We start from the raw sequence: 12,125 nt of genomic DNA on the forward strand, positions 1-12,125 counted from the left end.
GGAAAATGAAAAAAAAAAGTTATAACCTAAATAAGATTTCTCTTCATTAAAGAAACGTCTAGATTATTTGAAAAGTTGATTCGCAAGTCCAATGTTAATTATTGCTGAGATTACTTGGGACCTACATACTCGCCTTGACCTACATACATACACTGAAGACTTCGTTAAGAAATTGCATATATTAGGAACATTAATCATATGTTCCAAGATTTTATGACTAGTAGACACATAAAATACACCAATGCTTAGTATCGTTGTGTTCCGACTTAAAGAGTTGGTCAGCCAATGTAACTATAGGCACAAGGACATAACACCTTAGCTTCCAAGGTTGGAGTTTGGTCCACCTTAGTGTGATGTAGGGAATGATTAATATTTTGTACAGCGACAATTTTTTATGGGCGTTGGTGACCACTTACCATCAGATAACCCATTTGCCCGTCCATCGATTACACGTCACCTATTACATAAAAAGACAGATACATTTTTATAATATCTAATAATTGGGAAAAACTATCGATCTATTTAATAGTCAAAAATCGATAGTCAAAAATAAATTCATATCGAAATAAACAACATATTAATTGCGGGAAGCTCTTTTAGTCATAGATAATATAGATAAAGAAATAATTACAACATTTAATGTACCATTCCTGAACGTATTGTTTTCAAATTTAACAGGCACTGTGTCAACTTAGCCAACAATAATGTACCGTAACGTTACACCCAGTGTCATTACTGGAAAATGGAGAGGAATCCCTATCGCTAATGCATTCCATCCTTATTGCTCTAGGACTATTCCTGTATCTACCATCCTTGTTGCACGCAGCATCCGTATCGATCGTTGCCGTGCCCTTGACCTTCGCCTGCGGTAAACAGAGTCCTGACCTTGTAACGTGGATACTACTGGTTACACATCAGGTCCATGCGTTTACCCGGCTTTGATGTTGTTATCTTTGTTTTCCTGACTTCTAGTTCAAATAACGACTTAACTAGAACTTCCTAAACTATAGCCTGTTCCAATGGACTTTTTGTGCACTACTAAGAGTTTATGTTTATGATATCTTTATTTATAATACTACACCATTGCTCTTAAATACTTATTTCCACTTTAATTTTACTTGCAAAATTCCGATAAAAGTTTCGTCGACGTTCAAAACGCCATTTTTTCGCAAAACCATAGTGAATATCATAGATTAATCAAGCTCTCGACCAATGATATCGCGTCAATTCGCTGTCAAATGTTGTTAATTTGTTCTTTTTCCTGTTATGGTTGGAATAGAGTACTTTTTGTCGTTTCGAAAAAGTAGGTATTGATTTAAAATATATTATTGGTACGAACAATTAACCTTTTGTTAAGTCTGACTGTATATTTCGCAATATTATATTTATTAGTCAGATATATAGTATGTTTATATTTAAGTTACTGAAGTCAATTAAGATAATGACCATTTTAAGTGACTTGGAAGGGTCTGGAAAGTTAAGGCAACAATTAGGAAAAGCACTCTGAATGCAATTATACGAGGCTCTCAACCTGAAAATTAAAGAAAAAAGGAAAACAATTTAGTCTAAATGCAGAGGAAATTCCTTTATATTATATTATTATTTATATTATAAAGGAAATGTCACAATTGAAAATAAAATTTACCTATACAAATTGCAGGGAAAAGATTTATTTGAATAAAAAAAATTTAATACGCAACAGTTGTAAGTTATTTGTAGTGGGTGGTCCCACTCATCAAATATTCTACCGCCAAACAGCAGCAGTACTCAGTATTGTTGTGTTCCGATTGGAAGGGTAAGTGAGCCAGTGTAACTACAGGCATAAGGGACATAACATCTTAGTTTCCAAGGTTGGTGGTGCATTGGCGATGTAAGGAATGGTTAATATTTCTTACAGTGCCATTGTTTATGGGCGATGGTGACCGCTTATCATCAGGTGGCCCATTTGCTCGTCCGCCAAACTATATCATAAAAAAAAAGTTTTTCTGGAAGATAAATCTAGATTACACAGATACGCAGTAAATATATCTTATATTTAAAAACGTTTACCAAGAAAAGCCTCAAGATTTCTTTCATATTAAAAGATTGATTAAATTTAAAGTTGCCACTGTCTTGAAATATACGTTACATCGAGATTACTATGAGAGGCAGTAGTGACTTTTTTATTGAAAATAAATAAATAAAAGAAAAGCCTTTAAATTTGCTACTAGAGGCCTATCCTTTTTTTTAACAAAAATATTTTAAAATATTTATATCACATGTGGCAGATTTAACCACTGAACTCGTGTTCACGTCGTGATGAATTATCAAGATTAGTTAAGTATATAACAATTCAGTGTTAATGCGGCGTATTTGAATCCTCATTAACCGTATAAGATTCACGTGTTCTGACTACTGAGCAATCTGAGCCAACTTATTACAAGCGTATAAATTAAACGGTTTTAATGAGTAAATTACGAGTAAGTAAGTAATAAGTACGAGTTCATCCCTGCAACGCACATTGTGAGGATTTCGTGACTTTTGAAAATGGAATAAAAAATATATATAATTAAAAAAAAAATACTCTTCAATTAAAAAAAAATATATATGATAAATTTATTTCATTTATATCCAGTTTGGTGAGCAATGGACCGATCTGTTATAAGTAAACCAAATTCATACTGTTTCCTGTCCTAAAGTCTCTCCCATGTGAAATTCTGTTCTAGCATTAAGATTTTTCCATTTGATTCCAGGCAGTGCGGATGTCGGGCGGAGGCGGCGGCGCGGGGCTGATGTCGTGCGTGCGCGAAGGCTCCCTAGAGCCGCCCTACCGACCGCCGCACGCCGAAACCAATACTCATGGTTAGTTACATCTCCTATTGTATAAACCTTCTGCTATCCTGGTATTAAATGTAAGCATCTCGCTGTTTTTATCCGACATAGAAAGGTTTCCGTTCAATATTGTTAACCGACTTCAAAAAAAGGAGGAGTTGCCAGCAAGCACAGAACAAGATCAAAATAAAAAATGTATTTGATAAAAATCAAATATTAATATTTAATATTAACACGCGTCGGCCGCTGGCTGGCAGTGTTGGCACCGGCCTCAAAAAAATTGTCGGCGTCTGTACTAATCAGTACAGTACGGTATATCTTAGACAAATTCGTTTTTGAATTTTGTTTTTTCTTTCCGTAAGTCCTAAAAATATTGTTTCTTATTTTTAGTTCACTAGCTGTTTTTAATTTTGAAGTCGCTTTCATTTTTTTTTTGTTATAGTTTCACTCACATCTGTGATAGTTGAACCTCAATCAATAGCTAACAAATCGTTTGATCATTCCAGGCGAAGGGCGCACAGGTCGGTTTTTGCGCGGCTTGCGGCGTATGTTTAAGCGACGCGCGCGCGCAGATAGCTCGCCCGATCCAAAGAGTAGCTCAACCAGCGAATTGCTGGACGCTGAGCGACACACGAGAAGAAAGTGAGTAATTTCTTCAAGGACTTTTATTATTAGCTGAAAACTAGACTTATCTATTGCTGTTTTTAATTCGGTACTTATAAAAAAAAACTGACTGAATTATATCCCCTTTTAAATTTTTAACTAAAAACTTAAAAATAATATTTCTTCTCTGCTCGTGAAATCTTCATAATTAGTATAAATTTATTGCTATTAAGATATTTAAAACAGAAATAAGAATAGTTTACTAAGTACTAATCAAATCAAATCAAAATGTACTTTATTCAAGTAAGCTTTTACAAGCACTTTTGAATCGTCATTTAACAAACTATTTTTACTAAAGCTACCACCGGTTCGGAATGTAGATTCTACCGAGAATGTAAAGGATAGTTAAAAGTTCAAAATTTATTGAAAGTATTTTTTTGGTTACAGAGACGGCGCTTACGGCAGCGGTCTGTCAGTGTCACACGACTCCGTCTTTACCGGCGAACGATCAGGCGACGAGTCGAGCGACGAACGACCCACTCCCGCGCACGGACTTGCACATGTTGCCACTTCACATCGGGTAAGTACACAAAATATGTTCTACACATTTGGAAAAAGTGTCCGTTTGTACGTGAAACTTTCAGTTTTATGTTAGCAGTGCTATTCTGGTAGAACTCACTTCAAATTGACTCACAGTGATATATTTTGTATTTTTTAAATGTTGTCTATAATACAATAAAGCTGAAAAGTTTATTCTATGTACGCTAATCGTGGAATTTAAAGTCGGATTTGAAAAAATATTTTTGCATTATATAATATTTGTGAAAAGGTTAAAAGGTCTCACATCTTGTACAGGTAGAATCGTCGCTTATCACTTGTATAGCATATAGCAGAATAGTTCTAGAAGGACATCATAGATTATAGAAATTGTCATACGTTAGAGTTAAGTTTTTAATTGAGTTAAGAAAACAAAGGCAAATTTTCGAAGTCGTCAATATTTTCAACAATAATGATTTGATAGATGATTATTAATTTAATCAATAATTAGATATCAATATCGTTTCACAATCAGCGATAATACTGCCTATCATAATTATTAAAAGACTATTCGAATTGATAAAATCTTTTTTTGAAGTCTATAAATATAAGCGCGGAGTTAAAACAATGAATAGTTCAGACTCGTTGTACCCGTAATATAAGTATGTATATACGATAAAGATTGTCTGCTTAATTTATATGAAGATCCCCCGTGAAGGTTTCCTCAAAATTTGAATGTCCAAATAACCGTTTTTCTTAGTGTTATATTTTCTTTCAGTAGTGCCATCTATAATTCTACGTCTATAACTCGTTCCAAAGAATTTATTTTACTGTAGTGTATACATTTTACCATAGATGGCGCTGTTTAAAAATTTTTGGGTTTTTTTTTTATTACTAGCTGTTGCCCTTTTGCCTCGCTGCATATTAAATAAAAAACGGATTAAAAATAATAGTAGCCTATAACTCATTGATTGGTCAATTTCATACCGATAGGTTCAGTAGTTTTTACGTGATTAATTTCACGAGAAAAAATAACAATATATTTGTGTAATATATAGGTTATAAATAATTTTCAAGAAATGGTTTTGTTTTATTCTAGATAAAATCATTTGATAATTCTGAAGTCATATTTTGTTATGACTAGTGAAGTCATTGTCGATAAGAAAATAATAATGATTAATTTTACATAGAAAACAGGCAATTGATAATTCCCAAAATTAATTTAAAAATAAATTACTAATCACTTACTTATAAATAAAAACTTTCTTCAGTAGACGTATTCTGTGAGAATAAATTCGAAACTCACCGCAGAACGCGAGCGTGTAATATCAGCATGTACTTGGCGACTTCGTATATTTACTGTTAAATTTATTGGATTTACACAGTGTACAGTACAATAATCGAAATCAAAGTGACGGTATTTGTGTAGGCGACTATGTTTACATAATAAAAAACATCAAATTTTGATCGCCGAAATTTATGTTTATAGCTAACATTTTATTCCATCTGTTCGTTTGTTCATTCATTCCTACCAAACTAAAAGATACCTTTGTAGAATGAAAGTAAATAGCGCATAAAATCACTTTTGAAACGTCATGATACAGTATTGAATTAAATATAAAGCTACCACCGGTTCGAAAAGTAGATTTAACCGAGAAGAACCGGCAAGAAACTCAGTAGTTACTCTTTTGCACCATTTTAATTAAAGTACAATTAAATTTATATGTATCTTGTCTGGAAATCAACAAATACTAAATCCACGCATGCAATTGACTTAAATGTATAAATAGGCTTAGTTAGAAATAACTGTGGAATATTATTGTGGAAACAAATTATGTCAAACGTCGTTTGTTTGACTTTAGATACATTGAAATCAATAAATTAATCTACTATATTTAATAGGCAAGGTATATTATTAAAATAAGCTATTTAATAAAATAAATACTTTTTAATAGTATATCATTTAATTTATGTATTCAATGTAAACATTTCCGTTGTATAAATAAAGTTTTACAACGAAACGAAACGATTTCGTTCGAAATCTTCACGTCTGGATAACGTCAATAAATGATTTCCAACTAAAATGCTCTTATCTGGACAGCGAACAGACGTGCAAATATTGATGTATATATATACATAGTTCAATATACGAGTCGTTCCTACCAATGTTGTGATGTCATTTGGACGTTTTTGGATGATACGAGATGTACGAGAGTGTGTCTTTGGATAAGAAGTCAATCACAAAATTGAACACAAGCTGATTTTAATGAAAAAGCTTGTAAAGATCCATTACTGATCAAAGACAAGAAGAGATGGTATAATGAATTAAATTGTGATTTTTTTTTATTATTATTTATAAATTAATGTTCAAAATAAAAGAAATATATAATAAAAAAATATACTATGAAGATAATATACAATAATTATACCCAAGTGGTAAATAAAACAATAACAACAAACTTAAAACGATTGTTGTTGAAAGTTTCATAAGTTTAACTACAGACAAGGGATCTTACCGAAAGTTGGTGGAGTATTGATGATATTAGGAATGATTAATATTTCTTAGTGCACCAATGTCTATGGGCCTAAAGTCGAATTTCCATGATAATATATTTATGAACGCTTCTCTAATTTAAGGTTTTACTTGACCGACCAAAGCTCTATGATATCCTCTTTTACTGTTAATATTTACTTAGTGATAGTGTCTCTTTATTTAGCGGTTGTTTAATCACCTATTGCCAATCATATTCTGTCTTATTACTGATTTGAATTTCTCAGCACTTTTCTCTCTACATATTCGGTAGAAAATTCTAGAATAATGATTATACAAGTCATGCGAATCTTTGTAAAGATATTTCATTTACATAGAGCCGGTTCTTGAGTTTTTTTTTATGGCATTTATTGGCGGACGAGCATATGGGCCACCTGATGGTAAGTGGTCACCACCGCCCATAGACAAAGGCGCTGTAAAATACATTAACCATTCCTTACATCACCTATGCGCCACCAACCTTGGGAACTAAGATGTTATGTCCCTTGTGCCTGTGATTACACTGGCTCACTCATCCTTCTAACCGGAACACAACAATACAGAGTACTGTTATTTGGCGGTAGAATATCTGATGAGTGGGTGGTACCTACCCAGACGGGCTTGCACAAAGCCCTACCACCAAGTAAATTATATTATATTATGTATAAAGTAAATACCTTACTACTCGTATCAAAATATGAAGAATATAATTTTAATCGCATATTTTTTAAATGTAACGCTTCGGATCGTTGCAATTATTTAGTGTTTCGTCATTTTGACGATGATTTATAAACACAAAAGCACATGACAATAGACTGGAACTCGCTCGGGGTTGGTCTCGCAGTCTACCTTAGATTCATGTTTTCAAACCATTGGACCATGCCGTGACCATGACTAACTTTGAATAAATTTACATTTTATATTGTAGAAATTATATATTTTTTTTAATACAGGGATAATATGATTAATTAATGAAATAAATTGATGTAATCGAAAGTTAATACAACTTACCCCATTCCGTTAATCAAATCAAAGCAATTTTATTCAAGTAAACTTCACAATGAAGCATTTTTGAATCGTCGTTATTTAAATACTACCACCGTTTCGGAAAGCAGCTTCCAGAGAGAAGAAACAGCAAGTAACTCGCATAGTTGCTCTTAACTCAAAATTCTCAAGTCTGTCTGTCGGCTAAACCACTAAACAGGGTATTATGAATTGTGGTATGAATCAAGCTTAAACTCCAAGAGAGGATTTTTACTTTTTTATATCTGAAACTGGTTGACCACCCCTAATATGCAAGCGAAGCCAGGTCGACAACTAGTCTTATATACCACTAGCGGACCCGACCATGCGTTGCTGTAGTTACTTTTTACGTTGAATTATACTGTATGAAAATGTTTAGCTAAAAACCACTGAAACACGCTGAATATAAGGGTACAAATTTCATTTAAAAATATTCAACGGTTTTTGCGTGATGCGCGTTCAAAAAGAAACAGCGATCTTTTTATAGATATAGACATTATTTCTATCTTTTTGAATTATTCATATGGCTCTTTCCGTATTTTATCTTGATGATTACGTAATAAGAACGTCGAGCACGAGTCGTAAAATTTTTGTAATTTTTTTTTTAATTTAAATCCTAGCATTGATGTGAATGTCAGTTAAATTAATAGTTTTTGAGTTAAAATTTACTATAAATATTTTCAATTGTTATAATAATATGATAGTTTTACTTTTAATTCAACACTGTTATATGAAGATTGTATGAAATGTATTATGAGTGTACTTGAATAATCGATATTTTGATTTTTTTATTTTGATGTATATGAGTATTTGCACGCATTTTTAATTGTTTTAAGTAATTACATAATACGTAGCAGGATTTTATGATATTCTAATAATATTAACAAGAATGAATTCTCCAAGAGTATTACAGAACAAACGAACTATCAAACTGAACATTTACAAAAAAAAATCAAGTAATATTTACTATATTAAATTAAATAAATATTACTTAAAATAAAAATTGCATGTTATTTACTACTGATATGAAGTTATACCAACACTATTGCCAATCACAATCAACGTCCACCACATTGGTTTAATTCAGTTGCAAGATTTGAACCCTTTACTGGGGGTACAAACAGTAAGCCAGTGTTACTAAAGGCACAAGGGACGTAAAATGAAAATGAAAATGTACTTTATTCAAGTAGGCTTTTACAATCACTTTTGAATCGTCATTTAACAAACTATATTAGGTGAAGCTACCACCGGCTCGAAATGCAGATTCTACCGAGAAGAACCGACAAGAAACTTAAGTTACTCTTTTTCAACATTTAAAAATACAATTATATACGTATGCAATATATCCTGCCTGGAAGTCAACAAGTATTAGCTCCACGCTTTTTTTATCGTCTATATAATCTTATATTGAATAATTTGCCTTCTTTATAACATCTTAGTGCCCAAGATTGGAAGTGCATACGATTATTTACACTACAACGTCAATGTCTATAGGCATTGTATAAAAAAAAAGTGTACAAAAGTTTATCTCCAGCAGTGGAAACTGATTTAAAATTCAGTTGCAAGACTTGACCCACACTAACACATTTAGTTAAATAGAAGCTTGTAATAAAAGAAAGAACTAAAAAAAACACGATGATACGAGTAGATATTCATTATTCATACAAAAACTAGATGCTATAAAACACTGCTAATTGCTTATATAAAAGCACTGTAATTGCTACGATATTATCTGTGGTACAGCTATCGTGGTAATGTATGTAACGAGCAAAACCGCGTGTTTCTCGTGTATAGACTATAGAGCAATATATATTTTGTTTTCCTTCCATCCGTCGAGATGGGATGAATCACGCAGTCGCCAATCGCCATCCTAACGCGGTCGTCGCCGCCGGCGTTCGTGTCAAAATCGAATATCGAACTTTTTTACTTTTAAATTGAAAGTGCAGTGGTTCAATTTTATATCGCTTTAGGTGTCAGATCGTAAAAAGTTTTTAATTAAAAAGGTTATATAAATGTATTAAAATATAATTGATATATTTTTTTAATAATAATTAATATTATATTAATTATAATATATATTTAAAAGTTATTGTGCTGCATTGGAATGTGAAAATTAATTATAAAATTAAAAAAAAAGCTTAATGTCTACTTACGTTCCAGACTGTTTAGTGCTTATAAAATGTTGTTTTTTTTTTTAAATATGTCGTTGGTAAATTACTCATGAGGTTTAAATAAGGCGATACGGTAATTTAGCCTCGAGTTTAATGCCTGTGACTCATTGCCAGCAAATCAATAATGGTTGAAGGACGACACGAAACTAAAAACCACACATAACACTATCCAAATAGAACCCCTGTTAATCGATCTATTTAAATTATAAAACTCATAATCCATATATTACATTAAATAATTTTTCGAAAAAAAAAAGATTATAAAATAATTATTGTATAATCTTTTTAATTATTTATACATAATAGTTAGTTTTTAGTTGTAATATGTGTATAGATGTTCGATTTTTGAAACTTAGCAAGATAATAGTTTACAATAAGGGTTCGTGACTTACTATGTTTATATACAAAGTTCTGGAAAACAACTTCGCGATAATACATTAGTATATAATACAAAGCTTATATCTTAAATATATTTCTATAGTTTTATTTAAACATAATTTTACACACATAAAATCTAACACAGCGGTGTCGAATGGTTTTCGAAAAGATTCATTAGTGAATCTATTTCTACAATAAACATACGACGAGTAATAATATTTATTTATATAAATATTAAATCGGTTTGTTAATTGTTATAGTTTTTTTAACATTGAAACATTTGGTGAGAAAATAAAGCATGTTTATTGGAGACCTTGGTCAGTATTAAGGTATTTTTTTAATTCAACAAGTGTTGCAATGTAGTAACATAAATATATTAAAACAGTTGACAGATAACGTAAGATATTTCGATGAAGATACTGGCCGAAAACAGCTCAAATAGATCCTTTATATTATAAAAATATCATATTGCGCTCTCGTAAAGCATAAAAACGAAATGTCTTGATTTAAAATGTCGGATAAAATAGAATGATACCAGTTTCGAAACCGGTTCGATTGCTTCGGAATATTCGTTAGATGGTGCAATTTTTTTTTATAATAAATTGTCTTCCGATATCTCTATTTATAACAATGTTTTCGTATCTCATCTCGTTCGTATTTAATAATTTGTCTATATGAGTTTAGCTAGACAACCTTGTATGTTTTTTATAAAACACTCTGTATAAATTAATTAATTACTAAAACATCTTTTGTTTTTACATTAGACATTAATAAATTGAATGAATGAACGTAAGTGAATGTAAAGATGCGATTATGTAATAAATTTGCAAATATACATGACTATTGATACGGACCTCTATAGTTCTACATTAAAATAAGAAATAGCCTTAAGGCGATCGTGTTCCTAAATCGTTATCATTTGAAATTATTATTGTGATATCTTTTAGCATATGTATAAACGTTTTTAACGCCGAAATGATCGCCTTAGGACTTTTTCATACATTATATCTATATGTAAACGATCACTGAACACTCCAAAAATAATCTTTCTTCCTTTTGACGTTTTCGTGATATTTTATAAAATAATAAAGTAAATACTTTTACGTTTTGAAACGAATATTTGCTCTCACAAAATATTCAATCTAATAACTATAAATAATTGAATCAATTTCTATTGCTTTGTTTGCAAATATGTTCAGACAGTTCATATTGCTTTCGATTGACGAAAGTCGACTCGTATAGACACTAGCTTAAATTTGATTAAATAATATATCATTATAATTTTAAGCGAAATATAATTATGTATGTTTTCTTTAAATGGTAATTTTTCTTTAAAACAAAATAAATACATGGTTATTTTTATTACTACAAGTATTTAAAACGGGATATCATGTTTTTTATTTTTATTTGGTGGAGCTCGATATTTCGACATTATCTACGAATGTCTTGTTCACGAGATTGAAGTTTTCGGGTAGATGTTGACGGCATTAGAAGTGTTCATATCGGACTACATCCTTTCTCGTACGTTTGCTGCGTAAAAACTGGTCACAATGATAGTGGTGACCAGTGTTTTATCAAATAATAAAAACATGGTAAATATCCCGTTTTAAATACTAGAAAAAAAACAACCGAATGTTAAAAATTTTTATTAAAAATGTCTTCTGAATACTGAAACATATATTGTATACGTTTGGAAAAAATGGCTTAATAAGAAATTGTAACACTCATAATATTACAAGGAAAAAACAAGAATACATTACGCCTATTACTGGACTGTATATATAGTAAATCTTTCGTAAAAGGCAATATGTACAATTCTACAATATAATCCCAAAAACGTCCGAACAGTTTCTCTGACTAAAATTAAAGAAACGTATGTATGCATGTTCATAATATAATTATGTTAAATTAATGTACATAACCAGCCTAATGATGAATATGAACAGGGGGCAATCCCGCTAATTTTGAACGGTTCTTAAATCTATTTCACACAAATAAACTTCAGATGAATCGTAACTTTTCGTTGTTTAATTTTGTACTAATTTAACAGTGACGATATTTCCAATTTTTAA

The 12,125-nt window shown here is 31.2% G+C and overlaps 1 protein-coding gene across 3 annotated transcripts in view; it reads left to right on the forward strand.

Moving 5' to 3' along the window:
* Positions 1 to 12,125, forward strand: part of LOC125072241 — a 132,314-nt gene that overhangs the window by 73,683 nt on the left and 46,506 nt on the right. Inside the window, exons 3-5 of one of the 3 annotated variants that reach the window (XM_047682765.1) lie at positions 2,733 to 2,841; positions 3,318 to 3,453; positions 3,862 to 3,994. In XM_047682765.1, the coding sequence (XP_047538721.1) occupies positions 2,742 to 2,841; positions 3,318 to 3,453; positions 3,862 to 3,994 (369 nt within the window). In that variant the 5' untranslated portion in view covers positions 2,733 to 2,741. Of the gene's footprint in view, positions 1 to 2,732; positions 2,842 to 3,317; positions 3,454 to 3,861; positions 3,995 to 9,360; positions 9,508 to 12,125 lie in introns of those variants that run through there. The other 2 variants (XM_047682767.1, XM_047682766.1) reach the window with 2 other exon arrangements.

The sequence above is a fragment of the Vanessa atalanta genome, chromosome 21, assembly GCF_905147765.1.
Source record: "Vanessa atalanta chromosome 21, ilVanAtal1.2, whole genome shotgun sequence".
NCBI lineage: Eukaryota > Metazoa > Arthropoda > Insecta > Lepidoptera > Nymphalidae > Vanessa > Vanessa atalanta.